Source organism: Chanodichthys erythropterus, chromosome 16, assembly GCF_024489055.1.
Source record: "Chanodichthys erythropterus isolate Z2021 chromosome 16, ASM2448905v1, whole genome shotgun sequence".
NCBI classification, from domain to species: Eukaryota; Metazoa; Chordata; class Actinopteri; order Cypriniformes; family Xenocyprididae; genus Chanodichthys; species Chanodichthys erythropterus.
In genome coordinates, this window is record NC_090236.1 from 10766163 (window position 1) to 10783614 (window position 17452).

Here is a 17452-nt window from a genome sequence, read left to right on the forward strand (position 1 = left end):
CTTTTCATCCTGATCGTCCTGTACTAGAAGTTACTCAAAGCTAGATGGAGTCGGCCATGAGACAGAGAGAAAAATATAGTTAGAAAGTCACTCTGAAGCTATTAAAATGCTTGTTGTTTTGCAATTTACAGCACAATGACTGTGGGTTGAGTCCCTCTGGAGTCACCTGCAGTACTCCAGGGCATGATGGTGATCCCTCAGGTCATGGGATGTACTTACCAGGGATTAGACCTGTAACATCTAAAATCACAGTTCATACACTCTTGAACATAAAGGTTTCAAAGGGGGGTGCCATAGAACGACCATTTTTGATTTCCTACAGAGCACTCCAGTGAACGGTTCTTAAAAGAACCATTTTTATTCTTAGTGTGAAGAACATTTTAATAATGAAAAGAACCTTTTTTCCACTGTGAAGAATCTTTTGTGGAATGGATGTTCTTCATGATTCGACACAAAAGATTCATAATGCTTCGATGCTTCCTGAAGCAGTGTTTTGAAATTGAAATATATTTGAAATATAGTGCCATCACTATATAAGTCGTTTTTTGGGGGTTTTTTTGTGCACCAAAATATTCTCGGCGCTTTATGATATTAATATTGAACCACTGTACTCACATGAACTGATTTAAATATGTTTTTGTACCTTTATGGATCTTGAGAGAGAAAATGTCATTGCTCCCTATGGAGGCCTCACTGAGCCATTGGATTTCAACAAAAATATCTTAATTAGCATTCTGAAGATTAACAAATGTCTTACGGGTGTAGAACGACATGAGGGTGAGTAATTATTGACAGAATTTTCATTTTTGGGTGAACTAACTCTTTAACACTTTCAGATGCCCAGAAAACTGAAATTTCAATGGTTCACCACTGGGGGGTGTGACTTTGGCAGTTTCTTAACCACTGATTCGAAACAAAAGATTCGTAAAGCTTTGAAGCATCATGAAGCAGTGTTTTGAAATCGCCCATTACTAGATATTGTTGAATAAAGTTGTTATTTAGTTTTTTTTGGCGCACAAAAAGTATTCTTGTTGCTTCATAACATTAAGGTTGAACCACTGTAGTCACATGAACTGTTTTAAATATGTCTTTAGTAGATTTCTGAGCATCTGAAAGTGTAAATTGTGTTCTGAAGATGAACAAAGGTCTTACGGGTGTAGAACGACATGAGGGTGAGTAATTAATGACAGAATTTTCATTTTTGGGTGAACTAACCCTTTAAGTCATGAAAAGGCGCCAGCAGGTCTCTAGTAGAGTAGCAGTTGTCCATCAGTACCACTAAAGGACCTGCACAGAACACTAACGCACATACACAGATACTTGGGTTGACGCTGGTAAAGACTCCAACTATAAACAAGAAAGTTTTTTTTTAAAAACACGGATAAGTTGTACTTTTCTCTAAGTGAGCGGTACAGATAATATTCACCATTATTCTCTAGTTTTTAAAGTTGAAGTCATTCAAATAATTTAATATTTAGAAAGATAAATGTTGATTTATAACTTGATTATTAATCACTCAAAAGATATATAGCAGCAGTGGATTCCAGAATCCAACCCTTTAGAGTATAAACGGATCTATGAATATGATGCCTCCACTCACTCGCACAAGCTCAGAGATCCACTCGGTCAACTTACTGAGGTGAACACTACACAATGGTAACACTTTTTACAACGTCGGACACATAATGGTAATTCAAATTATTAGCCTTTTGCTTGACTAGGTTATCAGACAGCTAATAATGTGTTGCTAATGTTACACAAACCATGTTCACATTCACGAGTCAGACAGCTGCCTTCTAACAATCAGTATCCATACAAATGCTTTGAACAACTCTGAACGTCAGTGGAGAAAGGCATAGTTCATCATAACATCCTAATAAACATCATACACCCATTATATTGCTAAATTTACCCAATTTTTTATATCAACAGAAAAATATACCAGGATAACCTGTCTTCTCTTGAGACTCCCCTGCTCATATTTAATGATATCCTAAAGCCCGCCAGCACGTTGACGTGATTGGTTACAAGGTAGTTTGTAACGTAACAAACAGCGATTTCAAACTGCATTTTTTAACTGTAGATCAACTGCAGTTTTAAAGAGAAAATACTCAGCAATGGTTTTGACTTATGAATTTGCACATGGTTTGTCTTAAAGCATATTAAAAACACCACATAGACATAAACAACATTAAAAACTTGATTTTCACCACAGAGGGACTTTAAGAGTGTTAACCTCCAGACTATCGAACCACCAGTCTGGGATTACGCAGCCCCGCACATGACATGAAGGAAAAAACAAATATATTGTGGCCGCAAATTAAGAAATTGTTCTCTCGTTGGCTATGAGTTACTAATTTTTTTTTCCTAGTGTTATTAAATCATGGGCACAATATAATCATTTGTTCCATCGATTTAGTAAATCGTGGCTACGTTGTACAACTTTTTCCCTCATTTTGACTTAAAGGTGCAATGTGTTAAACTTTGGAAGGATCTATTGACAGAAATGCAATATAATATACATAACTATGTTTTCAGTGGTACATAAAGACCTTACATAATGAACCATTATGTTTTTATTACCTTAGAATGAGCCATTTCTATCTCATACACCACGGGTCCCCCCTCCATGTCAAGTCACCATTATGCGCCGGTATGTTTCTACAGCAGCCCTAAATGGACAAACACCCTACAGAGCACATTTAGTCACTATGTTGTTGTTCTTCTAAATCGATCGTGTTTTTAGAGGCAGCTTGCATCGTCACTATGTTGAATATGCACAAAGTAGTAGTAGTAGTTGTCTGGTTTATTATTTAGAAGCAGAGACCATTCTTTGTTATAAGTAAGAAGAAAACTCATTGCTTCACACAAGCTACTCTATGCTTTCTCAGATGACGACATGTCCGCCATACGAGGGGTGTTTGCAGTTCGCAATCTCACCACTAGATGCAGCTAAAATTTACACACTGCACCTTTAAGTAAGACGCAGCCATGATTTAGTTAAACAAGGGAACGAATTATCATTTGCACGATTTAGTAAAACAAGGGAACGAATGATAATATTGTTTGCACAATTAAGTCAAACGAGGGAACAAATTATTATATTTTGCGACTCGATTAGCTGTCTCAGGCGAGTTTAAATAGGGTTGAAGCTAAGGATAAGATTACATGACAACAATGTACTAAAAAACTGTACTGTAGTCTTTTTACTACAGACGACAACATTGTCAAAATAATCCCCGTTCACATGGATCAGCGACAACGAATAAAAACGCTGTATTCTGCTGCCAGGCCAGTAGTTGGCAATGTCACTTTATAAAGACTGAGCACGTAATATGCATGTGCATGACATCACCATTTTCACAAATTTGCGTTTTTTTAGTTTATAGGAGACTACAGTATAGTTTTAAAAACAAGCAAAACGCATAAAACGTTTTCCATTTTTAGTTGAAAACGGTGTCATGTAAACGGCCTCTAAACTCTGCAGGCCCTTCAGGAACTGATGGTGTGTTCAAATCATGTTGGAAAGATTGTCTTTATGAGTTAAACACACATGAAAGCCAACACAAAGTTGAAAATATGAGTGGGAAGATTGGGATTTTCTTTAAGCACCGATCTTTACGAGTTGGGGGCGTGTCAGTGCAAAACGTGTTGGAATACAACAATACTTATAAGTATTTAGTAGTGACATTGTCAGGTTTATAAGCTAACTGCCTGCACAAAATACAGATAGCGTTGTAATATAACAATATAACATGTAATGATAAAGTTTACAGCTTCATAAATTAACAAAATAAAAAAGCAAAACACACCGGATGCACATTCTTTGTTCATTTTCAGCGAGTAATGTTTAAAAGCTTTGCTGTAATTTTGGGTAGTCAATTAAGAGAAGGTACACCACCATCTTGCTCTGACGAAAATGATTTGAACTTCCCACTCTCAGAAAAAAAGGTACAAAATCTGTCACTGGACCATGCAGTTCCCATTTGAAAAGGTACTAGTAGCCTATGTACCATTTAGGTACTAATTTGTACACTTTAGATAATGTTATGTTCCTTTAAGGTATTAATATGCACCTTTCAGGAGTAAATGAGGTTTAAAAGCGTACCTTTTGAAAAAGCACCACCTCAATGAAAGCTTTTGTGCCTTTTTTTTCTGCTAATACACCTGTGTGAGCTTGAGAACCGACGTCATGCACTAAAAATCACCAAAACACCAGCTGATTCAAATAGATTGTGCAAACATAATGAAGAAAAGTAAAGAGAATGACCTGCAGCACTGATCTTATATTTTATTATATATTGCAGAATTTTTTTGTCGGTGGAACCCCTTTGACCTAAAATATTTCTCTGTGGGTTCTTTTCCATTGAATTTGTAATTCTCATTCTCGTCCTCCTCCACCATTATGATTCTCATTGTATTATTACTGTAATCTGTAATACAGTAATTCAAATGATCCTGTCTGAACACAGTATACCCTACTGTTCAAAAGTTTGGGGTTGGTAAGATTTTTTTATGCTTTTTTAAAAAGTCTCTGATGCTCACAGAGGCTGCATTTGTTGTGTAAGGTTGTGAAATATTATTACAATTTAACAGAACTGTTTTCTATTTGAATATATTTCCAAATGTAATTTGAATATGATCTGGACATGTTCTTGACAGGTTTTACGATTTTTCCAAGTAGTTCATCATGGTGACTTTGCATGAACGTTACAAAAACAAATTCCAGTAGTTGTGGACTCTGAAATCTTAAGTGATTACCAATACCAATTCTTGAATATTCTTTAAATAGTGTTTAGAAATTTTTGATGTTCCTTTTAAATAAATGAGGATTAATTCAGTCCGGTTATACTGTATGTTGTATAAGGAATCATCCACTAAGTCCACCATAAAGAAAAGCTTATCCAGCCTTGACCTTCTAAACTTCCTGCTTCATCTCTCATCCTGAATGGAACATCAGAATAAATTGATGTCAGGCAGGACATATATTAAAACTGACGACTAACAGGACTAACTCGCTTTTATTAATAGCCTGTGCTTTTATTGCAGTTTAACGCTGCAGCTGGAGTGACGTGTTTCTGAAGATTAGTGCGTGGAGAAGGAAGTTCCAGTTCCTCTCTTGGCAGACATGTTTTCAATTCTTTACTAGAGCCAGAAAGTGTTATCTAACCCACAGTCTCAAAGTGGCTTAAGCGGCTTGATCTGACCCACAATTCTCAGTAAATTACTCAGCTGTTACAGTAGTTTAGACACATATAAATGTGGGATGTCACTTCTGTTATGCTTCTACTTTAAGAAAACCAGCAAAAACATACACCAACACAAGTCTCCAAGCTGGTCAGGTGCTGCTAGTCTAGTATAGCAAAACTAACTGGAGAAGGATAGTTCACCCAAAAATGAAAACTCTGTCATCATTTACTCACCCTCAAGTCGTTCCAAACCCATAAGACTTTTGTTCATCTTCGGAACACAAATGAGAGATTTCTGTCCTTCCATTGATAGTCTACGCAACTACCACTTCGACTCTTCAAAAAGTCCATAAAAAGATTGTAAAAGGAATCCATATGTATTGAGCGGTTTAGTTAAAATCTTCCGAAGAGACTTGATCGCTTTATATGATGAACAGATTGAATATAGGCTTTTATTCACACATAAACATTAATCAACTCACACATCAGTTGAGGTAACTCAAGCATGTTCGCTAGATGTGCAAAAACCAAATGAGGTTCATTCTTGTGTTACGCAGCACCTTTAAACTTCTGCAAGAACCAATGAGGTTCATTCTCGTGTTAATTCTGGAACACACCAAGCCGACGGTCGGCCGTTGGGCAGTTTGTGTTCCGGACCTTAGCTCAAGTTGGTCCTCATCTGCTTTTTTTCAGCCGATTCGACATGTTGAATCGCCATCGGGGCTCATCGGTCAGTCGGCCCATCTGATCATTCTGATTTACTGTTCAGCTAATGCCACCTGCTGGTACGGAAAGGCATTTCTTCTTACGCAGGCGCAGAATGGACATGCTACTTGGCCGTCGGCTGTCGAGTGTCGGTTTGGTGTGTCAGGGCAAATTTGGACCCAGACGCTGCCGACGTGAGCCAACCCCGAAGTCTGCTTTTGTCGCCACTAGTTCATCTGTGTCGGCTTGGTTTGTTAAGCAGCACGTTTAAAGGTGCCCTAGAATTAAAAATTGAATTTATCTAGGCATAGTTAAATAACAAGAGTTCAGTACATGGAAAAGACATATGCTGAGTCTCAAACTCCATTGTTTCCTCCTTCTTATATAAATCTCATTTGTTTAAAAGACCTCCGAAGAACAGGCGAATCTCAACATAACACAGACTGTTACGTAACAGATTGCTTTATATGATGAACAGATTGAATTGAGGCTTTTATTGTCATATAAACACTGATTAGCGAACATAAACAAAAGCTCAACCAAACCTGCTTGATGTGCACGAACAAATCTCATTGGTTCTTGCGGAAGCTCTAGCGTGCTGTGTAACACGAGAATGAACCGTCGTTATTTTCATTTTTAAACACTTGCTGTCTGTATAATTCATAAACACAACTTCATTCTTTATAAATCTCTCCAACAGTGTAGCATTAGCCGTTAGCCACAGAGCACTATCAAACTCATTCAGAATCAAATGTAAACATCCAAATAAATACTTTACTCACATAATTCGAAGCATGCATGCAGCATGCATGACGAACATCTTGTAAAGATCCATTTGAGGGTTATATTAGCTGTGTGAACTTTGCACAAGCACAAAGCTCCGTGGGCGGAGAGCACAAGAATTTAAAGGGTCTGCAGCATGAATCGGCGCATTTCTAATTATGCCTCAAAATAGGCAGTTAAAAAAATTAATTAAAAAAAATTATGGGGTATTTTGAGCTGAAACTTCACAGACACATTCAGGGGACACCTTAGACTTATATTACATCTTGTAAAAAATCCTTCGATGGCACCTTTAAACTTCCGCAAGAACCAATGAGGTTCATTCTAATGTTACACAGCAAATTTAAACTTCCGCAAGAAAGGAAGAACCAATGAGGTTCATTCTCGTGTTACACAGCATGCTTGAGATTCCGCAAGAACCAATGAGATTTGTTCCTGCACGTCAAGCAGGTTCAGCTGAGCTTTTGTTTATGTTCGCTAATCAATGTTTATATGTGAATAAAAGCCTCAATTCAATCTGTTCATCATATAAAGCAATCTTGTCTCTTCTGAAAATTTGGACTAAACCCTTCAATTCATGTGGATTAGTTTTACGATCTCTTAATGAACTTTTAGTGGCGTGGACTGTTAATGGAGGGACAGAAATCTCTCCAATTTTATTCAAATTTAGAAGCCATTTGAGGGCACCAACATGCTGGTTTTAAAATGAACTGAAGTGGTTGATATCAACCCTCACTATACAAATGGCGACAAAATACTGCACAACCACAGCAGTGACTTGATGACTTTACTCTCAGAAGACAAAAATCTGATTTCTGCATCACAAATGCCACCAAACATAATTGCAAAGTTTACAAATTGGTGTTTACAAAATGAAATTATTAGACATTTCTCCTTATATAGAACCTTTTCGGCATACAGGGTTCTATAAAATTTGAGTTGAGAACCCAAGGGTTCACTTTAGAACCCCACTGAACCTTTATTTCTAAGAGTGTATTAGAGGATCATAATACTTGTCTCAGTTCTCATTTAAAATAACAGGTCTGTCCCCATATACAGTATTTCTGAATTTTTCAGACCAGACTTACAGCCATAACAAAGACCATTCAGAACATAAAAAGAGTCATTTAAATTACAAATCTGGCATATCATATCCTGATCTTTGATCAAACTGATGAGTGTTGAAATTAATGTCTGGAAATGCCTGTATTCATAGACCATAATTCAGCTCATAATGCAAAATCAGAGGGATTTCTGAGTGTGTGTCATAGTGTTTTTTGTGATGTTAATCTAAATTACTGTCACATTCTCTCAAACATAATGTAATCAAAGTCAGGATTTTGTTAATCATCTAGCTTTCACAAACACAGTTATATTCTGTTTTCTATTCGCACTACACACTTGTGCTTTCTCCTGGTTCTTCATCTTTTTGTATCCGTACTCTTGATTGTATTAACTTTTTCAGCAGGTTCTTTTACTTTTAATAAACTTGTGGATTTAGAGACTCAAATCATGCAGCATGACTGATTTAGGCAGTCCTCATCAAAATTCAATTTAGTAGACCAAATTCTCTTTTTAATATGTATCTTAAATTTTAATCTTACATTCCATGGTTTGCATCATGCCACTATTTTTGGCCATATGGTCATACTAATATTCAATACAACAGCTAGCTTGTGTAATATTGTAATATTTCATCCAAGAGACAAAAGACAACTGACAGTTTTTAATCAAGTTCACACAGGAATTGCTTATTCTTTCAGACAATGTGGAACCAATTCAAGCATTTTGAAGCGCAAATATTTCCTCAGAGCAAACAGAGATTGTATTACATATTTAGTCACTTTTACTGAGAATTAAGGCATCGTGATCATTACAAACATCCAACCATCCATTCATATTCTATATCCACTATATCATTTTTTAAGGTAGGCCTATTCATAATGTAATGCATTAAATCTTTTCACAAATAAAATATATTAGTGATTGATCTATCGGTCATGCTGATGAATCAATATTTGGCCATTTTAAGATTATCAACAATTTTTGTATTCTTTTGTGTGTGTGTGTGTGTGTGTGTGTGTGCGTGTGTGTGTGTGTGTGTGTGTGTGTGTGTGTGTGTGTGTGTGTGTGTGTGTGTGTGTGTGTGTGTGTGTGTGTGTGTGTGTGTGTGTGTGTGTGTGTGTGAAGTGAGTACAGTTAAATTTTTGTTTATATTGTTAAGCAATTTTATCTACCTCTCAGTTGCTTATTTAATTATATAATGCAAATTATTTGCATTTTATTGGCCAGATTGTACCGTGCTTGAAACTAATTAGGCGTTATATAACACTAACTTATGAAACAAGTTGTTGGCTATGTGATTTAATGTATTACAATATAGTGTTTAAATATTATAATGCATTATAACAAGAATATTTGATGCATTATATTATTATGAATGCATTTTAATGCATTAGGAAAACGGCATAATTTATGATGTTTTTCATGATGTCTGTGTTATTTTAGTATACTATATTTTGAATTTGTTTATATTTTCCATTTTATTTTATTTTTTTATATTAGTTAAAGTTTTAGTAATGTATGTTGCTGTATGTTTTTGTCATTTATATTAGTTTTATATTATTATTTGTATAGTTTTTATTAATTTTTGTTTTAGTTTTAGTTATTTTTGTACATCATTTTAAACTAAAATGCCCGGGCAACTAGCTGAAATAAAATAATGATTTTTTTTCCCCAAGTAACAAAAGAATATGATTTTAGATTTAGTTGATAACACTTACTGTAAGTAAAGAGTTTAAAAATTTCTTATAATTTATAGTAGAGAAAATCACAGTGTTCAAACATCCACTATAGCACACACACACACCTGCTGTTGAGGGTTATTATAGCGATCACTTTTGAAAAAGGACAATATCTTAACTGCAATATCTAAAAAAAAAAAAAAAAAAAAACATTTTAACTGGGATTTCAGAAAGAAATAACAGTCCTTTCCTCCAGAACTAAAATTCCTGAAAATTACAACAACACATGAGTCATACATTCACTGTTTCCCACTGCTCTGACTGGCCTGTTAAAACCAACAGATCCATTAAGGATCATTAAATGGGAGGTGTCCTGTATAGTGGTCACCCATAATGCATTATATCTGTGTCCTCCCTGCAGGCCATCTGAACTCCAGTGAATGAGACACAAGTGAGGACAGAGAGCCAGAGGGGGTTCAAACACTCAACACAGAGAAATACATCCTCCTGGACTTTTTCATTAGTGCATGTGACAGATGCTTTTGTGCAAAGTGCATTCAAAGTACAGGGACTAAATCTGCAACCATGGCATCATTAACATGAGTGTATGAGTTACAAATGTGAAAATGTCACCGTAAGGTCAGCAAACAACCTTTCTTGGGTTGAATTCACTCTTTTGAAACATTTACACTTTCTAATCTGAGTCCACAAGTGAAAGCGCTTCAGTTTTGCACTATATCAGCATTGCAGTTCTGTACAGTCACATGATCAATGAGACTTTGATTAGTGATAGTGCACGTCATTTGTTCAATATGTATGATTTTTCTTTAAACTTTTCTTTGTTTTTCTAAATCCTTATATGCTTCAACTTATTTCCCAGTTGGAAAAAAAGGGAAATCCATTATTTTCAATGTGGTCTCAGACTTTTTGGACCTCTCTGTTAAAAGATGGGAATCTCAACACTGATCTGACGAACCTGCAGTATAGCCTACAGTGGAAAAACTACTTTTTAATGTCCAAAGACCCACAGAGTATATCAACCCAAGAACTCTATAGAAAAGAAAAAGGTTCGCTGCAGAACCTTGTAGAATTTTTACTTGACCTGTTTATTCATATCGGGGTGAATTCAGGGTGATTGGGACACTTTTTGCCATTGAGATGACTTGGAAAAAGTGTCCCAATCAACCTGAATTCACCCTAGTTCAACCTGAAACTCGAAAAATCCAAAGATTACAAAATGTAATACAGCTATTTCATCAACTTTTATCGTTTTAAATGTAAATAAAATATATATCTTACATGTAAACTCCGGTAATTGCAGCACTGCGTCCATGCATTTCCATTCATTGCGCTGATGTAAATCCAAAATCCCAAACTGATCCATGATGGGAATAACCCCAATCCCAGATAAAAGTATTCCGTCAAGGACTCTGCAAGATTTTTCAGAATGTCTCTATTGTTGTAGGTAAATAGCTGTTCGTTGAAATCTGGATTCCACACAAATGGATTACTCTTAAATCCCACGCAACGCTCATTTTACGTGTTTTACGCGCTCCACATTTAAAGTTTATCTATATTTTCCTAGCATTCACTTTAAAAGAACTCTGTATCCAACCGTCGTCCGTGCTTCCCATCGAAGATCTGACTGCATTTTTAGCCCATTTATGAATTTCTCCGGCTTGTTTGGCGCACAGAAGCAGTTTGCGCCTCTTTCAGTGCGCGAGAACTGCTGCCAAACAGCCTGCGCGCGCGCTTGAGCTGCGCTGCAGGATTACGCACATCATATCCAAACATTTGCGCGCGCCGAATAAGTTACAAAGCAAGCAAATATGACTCTTTTATTGCAAGTATTGATTGTATTGACGGGTACATAATGCTGAGGTCATTTTTGGCACAGCTGGTTTGTCCTTATTTAGACATACAGTGTGTTTTGACGTCAGGATTTGTGTCTTCAGTGACTTTTTCATTACTTTTTCTTAAGGCTCAACTATTTGCTCTATGTAGGAACACTTTTGGTTTGCTTTCTACTATTACATGAATATCGAAGCTGCACTTTAATATGGAATTTATGCACTTAAATTCTTCGAAGGAACATGAAAAACTCTTTACCGTTTAATGTATTTATTATCCAGCTTCTCCCTCTAGTGGCCTCAGTCAAGTCTTTGTCTTTCAGAATCAGAAAGAGCTTTATTTGAAATGTAAATAAAGTTACTCACCTTAGCATCTTCCTGTTTATAACAACTTTTCGCATACTATACATATTCATATTACTATGATTGTATGTTAGGCTTGATGATATTCCTCTGTAATTCTTCTTGCCTTGGCGCCTGTAATACCGGTGCTCTGCCGGTGGTGGCAGCACTGCAGCGCGCGAGTAACGGATATACACACACCGAGTGACGTCGAAGAAGCGTCCAGCTCGCTTGGTGTAGTAACAAACATTTGAGCATTAATTTGTCTTTTTTATTTTACATTTTAGTCAATTAAAGAGAGCAATGTCGGAAAGAAAGGTTTTGAATGTAAGTACCTCCTTCTTTCATTTTATCTTATTGTTGTGCTTCGTCTTACGGTGGATTTGAGATTAAGATATTTTAAGATTAACAGCATGCTAATGAAGTAGCAACGCAGTGTATATTTTTATTATATTGAAGTCATTCTATTCTGTTTAATGTTTTCTATGCATTTAAAGTACATACATGTTGTAATAATCTTGAAGACATTTACTAAGATGAACCTCGAAAAAGTTTTTGTTTACAAAGTTCCGCTACTGTGGTAAACTGTCACCTTTACAGCATCTCTTCTCGTTTTTCCTCAGAAATACTATCCTCCGGATTTTGATCCGTCTAAAATCCCTAAACTCAAACTGCCCAAAGACCGTCAGTATGTGGTCCGGTTGATGGCACCATTTAATATGAGGTGAGACCAGTTTTATTTCTTGTTTTTATCATTTTTGCTCATATAATACATGGTTTGAGATTATTACAGGTTTATCAATCAAGAACATATTGCAGGTTTCATATATAGATATTAATAATAAACAATAACATTAAACTATTTCATTCAGTATACAACTTCTTAATTAAGGATAAAATTACATAAAAGAAAAATATATATCACTGTAAAAATAAGGTACAAGCTAAATATGCTGAATATAAAACTATTTTATGGCAACGGGTTTGTGAGGAACACATCAGTAGTTTGTTTTATTAGAGATTATATCATCTTTCAGATAATAATGCTTGGTGTTTTGCAGGTGTAAAACATGTGGAGAATACATTTACAAAGGGAAGAAGTTCAATGCTCGTAAGGAGACCGTTCAGAACGAACTATACATGGGGCTCCCGATTTTTAGATTCTACATTAAATGCACCAGATGTTTGGCTGAGATCACCTTCAAGGTACTCGAGTGCACACTCCCGTCATTCTACAACACTTCAGGAGTTTTTCTTGTGTGTTTGTTCAGTTGCACTTCATCTAATTGATGTGTTTCACAGACAGATCCAGAGAACACAGACTACGCCATGGAACATGGTGCAACACGCAATTTTCAGGCTGAGAAACTTCTGGAAGAGGAGGAGAAAAAGATTGTACAGGAGCGAGAAGAAGAGGAGCTCAATAACCCCATGAAGGTCTGTTAGAAAGTTGAAACTCTTTTATTATATTAGAGGTTTTAATGGGGGTTTATTGTTTTATTCTGTGCTGTTCGTAATAATTTGTACTTTTATTTCCACTTTCCAGCAATGCATTTTTGTGTTTTTTCCTATTGTTTTCCACATATGGTGTTGTACATAAAAGCCTTTATTCTGTCTTTGTAAGCAAACCATCAAAAATCCGTACAAACTTTAAAGGTAATCTCCCTGAATGCTGTCACAGGTCCTGGAGAACCGCACACGGGACTCAAAAATGGAGATGGAGGTGCTGGAGAACCTGCAGGAGCTGAAGGATCTGAACCAGAGGCAGGCGCAGGTGGACTTTGAGGGCATGCTGGATCAGTATAAAGAGATGGAGAAGAGACAGAGGGAGAGAGAGCAGGAGGAAGATGAACGAGAGACCAAGTATGAAAAGAGAAAGGCTTGGACTTTTTTGCTTCTTAGACTCAAAGGGATAGTTGACCCAAAAAAGAAAATTCTGTCATAATTTACTCCCCCTCAAGTTGTTCCAAACCTGTATGAATTTCTCTCTTCTGCTGAACACAAAATAAAATATTTTGAAGAATATGACTTGTGGTCAATCAACTGTTTGTTTACCCATATTCTTCAAAATATCTTCCTTTGTGTTCAGTAGAAGAAAGAAATGTATACAGGTTTGGAAAAACTTGAGGGAGAGTAAATGATCACAGAATTTAAATTTTTGGGTGAACTATCCCTTTAATGGTGGAATATTTGAACTTTTAAAAATGAATTTGTCACACTACATGTCAAGTGCACAAAAAATTTAAATTGCAATTGCAATTTGTATCAGAAAAATTAAAATTAGATTTCCCCTGAAATCAGGCAGCCCTGTATTACAGCATCTAAAATATAGTTTATGTACAAAATGTAGATATTCCTGTGCATTTTAACCTGAAATATTAATGTTTGAAAGTGTGTTATATGGTTTACCATATACATTTCTGTGTGTGACAATAATAGCTCCTCTATGAGGTCATGTACATTCGCTGTGTACGTTTTTTTTTCCCAAAGCATATAATGTCAAGATTAATAAGCATGAATTATATAATATCTAAATATTCGGTGGTTTAGACTTCTCTTTTCTCTTGCTCCTCGTAGAGAGATGTTGGAGAGAGCTCTGGTTAAACGACTGAGGGACTCGGACTCTGAGGAAGAGACGGAAAATGCAAAAGACGAAGGCAGGAAACACACGGCTGATAAACCCACAGACATCCTTACCACAGACGGGAATGCAGGATCACAGGTCGAGATTTATTTAAAAATTTTATTTTATTATTTGCAACATTTTCTTTTGGTCACTTTTATACATTAGGATCTGAAAAAAATGTCTCTGTGGAATCCTCAACTGTGATTGGTCAGTTGTGACATGCTGTGATCAATTATTATTGTTTAATAATATTTATTAAATATTTGTTATTTGATCAAAGAAAAATTATTTGATTGAAAATTCAGTAAAAACTGCAATATTGTTAAATATTATTACAATTTAAAATAAATGGTTGTTGTTGTTGTACTATATGTAATTTTGTTGTATTGTATTAAAATGTAATTTATTTCTGTGATCAAAGCTGAATTTTCAGCATCATTACTGCAGTCTTCAGTGTCACATGATCCTTCAGAAATCATTCTAATATGCTGATTTGCTCAAACATTTCTTATAATCTTATTATGTTTAAACCATGACATTTATTTGAAATAGATGTATTTGGTAACATTATAAATGTTTTTATTTTTCTTTGATCAATTTTATGTGTCCTTGCTGAATAAAAGTATTCACTTCTTTTAAGAATAATTCTTACTTACCCCAGACTTTTAAACGGTAGTGTATTTTGTTTCCAAAAAAATATTAAGCATCAAAAACAACATTGATCATATTAAGAAATGTTTCTTGAGCATCAAATCAGCATATTAGAATGATTTCTGAAGGATCATGTGACACTGAAGACTGGAGTAATGATGCTGAAAATTCAGCTTTGATCACAGGAATAAATTACTTTTCAAAATACATTCCAATAGAAAACAGTTCTTTTAAATTGTTGTAATATTTAGCAAAATTACTGTTTCTACTGCATTTATGATCAAATACATGTAGCCTTGGTGAGCAATTCTTTCAAAAACATAAAAAAAAATGTAATTATTCCAAACTTCTGACCATAGTGTGACTGTTTGATGTTTCTCATATCACTCCACATTTATTCTTCTCACGTAATTTCATCTTAAATCAATATTTAATATCCATTTATTTATTTATTTAACCTTGTACTGAGCAGGAGAATGCACTGTCAGCCAGGCTTTATTGCAAAATAACCCCTGACAGATTTTTCTTTTACTATAAATTATACTTTACATGTTGCATATTGATGATCTGTGGCACAAAAGTAATTTTATCCCACATCATTTGTCTTGACGTATTTCTGTTGTCTTTCTATTTTAACATTTCATATGCTTCTCTCTTTAATTTGTGCTGTTTCCCTCCTGAACTCCACAGGGATCATCGTCTGTGGGCATAAAGAAGCAGAAAGTGGAGAGCTGGGAGAGGAGTGTCGGAGGTCTGGGCGGGAAGGGAGCTCTGGGGTCTCTGGTGGTGAGGAAGAAACCTGCCCACGCTTCACCACTGCAGGCTCCTGATACACAAGCAGGTTCATGATCTATTACAACTAGTAAATCTGTCATTTCTCAAAAGCGTCAGGGAAAGTCCGGCCGGAACAAGTGTGTGGGGGTGTAAGCAGCGATTAATAACACATTGCGATTATGAAAGAAATAATGCATTCGTTCAGTCATTTAAACTATCACAATAGCACATTTTGGGGTCAGAAACTTTTTAATGTTTTTAAAAGAAGCCTCTTATGCTCACCAAGGCTGCATTTGTTTTGTCAAAAATACAGAAAAACTTAAATTTTATTACTGTTTATAAGAGCCATTTTCTATTTGAATAGATTTTTAAATGTAATTTATTCCTGTGAATAAATCTGAATTTTTAGTCCAGTCTTCAGTTTCACATGAACCTAATATGCTGATTTGCTGCTCAAGAAACATTTCTGATTATTATCAATGTTGGAAACGGTTCACAGAAACCACGATACATTATTTTCAGGATTCATTGATAAATAGAAAGTTCAAAACAACAGCATTTATTTTAAATAGTTTTTTTTGTTGTTGTTAATGCATCCTTGTTTAATAAAAGTATTAATCTTTGACCCAAACTTTTGAACAGTAGTGTATATATTAATAATAATAATATTTAATACACCAAAATAGCTAATTATTTTCTTGACTTATTTTATTAATATTTATTTATAAATTATTAAAAAATAAATATAATCAAAAATTGCAACTCTACATCAGTGGATGTATGTCAGGATTTGGGGAGTTTTTGTATTTATTTATTTGTATTTTATTTTCTGGAATCGAGGAATGGTACAGAGTGCTTTATTTTTTTATAAAGTTGTGGTGACAAAATTCACCATTTTAAAAAATGAGGGGGACAACCTGATGTTGTATTTATGCATCAAACTAATTCCGCACACTTTAGGGTTTTGCCATCTGTTAACCTGCATTTTCTCTATCTTTCCTGATCATTCAGGGTCAGGTGCTGCCAAACCAGAGTCCTCCACAGCATCAGCTAGTGCTTCCAATGGACAACCAATCTCATCTCAGAACGGTTCATCTCTCAGCCTCTTGGGGGCGTACACTGACAGCGACGACAGCAACTCTGACTAGGCTGAGAAAATATAGTCCAGTGTTTTGTGCAGACTGAAATTTAATGTTTATTTTCAAACCAGCAAAAATGACAACCTCTCTTTTCACAGAAAACTTTAAGTTTCCTTACCTCGGACTCTTCAAAAATATAATCGAGAGATTTTTATTTTTCAGCAATCTTTTTAGCTGAAGAAGCACTGTCTATGAGAAGCTGTTTCCACTGCCTGGAATTCATTTGGCATTAGATGTGCACCATCCCAATGTCTCTAATGTACTCTATAATGTGTTTCTAATGTATTATGCACTCTATAATGTAGTATTTGTTTCCCCATGTCAGTTCAGTCAATACAAGGAAATGCATTTGAGGGTAACAGTGGAGATAAGTGAATATAAATCTAATTTAGACAGATCATCTCTAGTCCCATATCATAAAAGACCCTTTCATCTTCCCAAAACATCGAACAAATAAAATGTTCCTTGTGTTTCGTTTCCAATCATAGACTATTGTTTTCCATTTGTTGTTTTATTTTCAAATATTTTGTAAAATGAATATTATTATTATATACATTCATCTGTTAATATTATTGAATGGACATGAGCTAACATGAACTAACATCACTTGTATTTTTAATTAACTAACAGATGTACAAAGATTAATAAA

The 17452-nt window shown here is 35.3% G+C and overlaps 1 protein-coding gene across 1 annotated transcript; it reads left to right on the forward strand.

Moving 5' to 3' along the window:
* Window positions 1-11805: 11805 nt before the first annotated feature.
* yju2 (YJU2 splicing factor homolog) lies at window positions 11806-17437 on the forward strand. The gene is made up of 8 exons (XM_067363286.1): window positions 11806-11940; window positions 12237-12337; window positions 12675-12819; window positions 12916-13050; window positions 13295-13476; window positions 14191-14335; window positions 15581-15731; window positions 16676-17437. The coding sequence occupies exons 1-8, from the start codon at window positions 11917-11919 to the stop codon at window positions 16810-16812; spliced, it is 1020 nt and encodes a 339-aa protein (XP_067219387.1). The 5' UTR covers window positions 11806-11916; the 3' UTR covers window positions 16813-17437.
* Window positions 17438-17452: the final 15 nt, after the last annotated feature.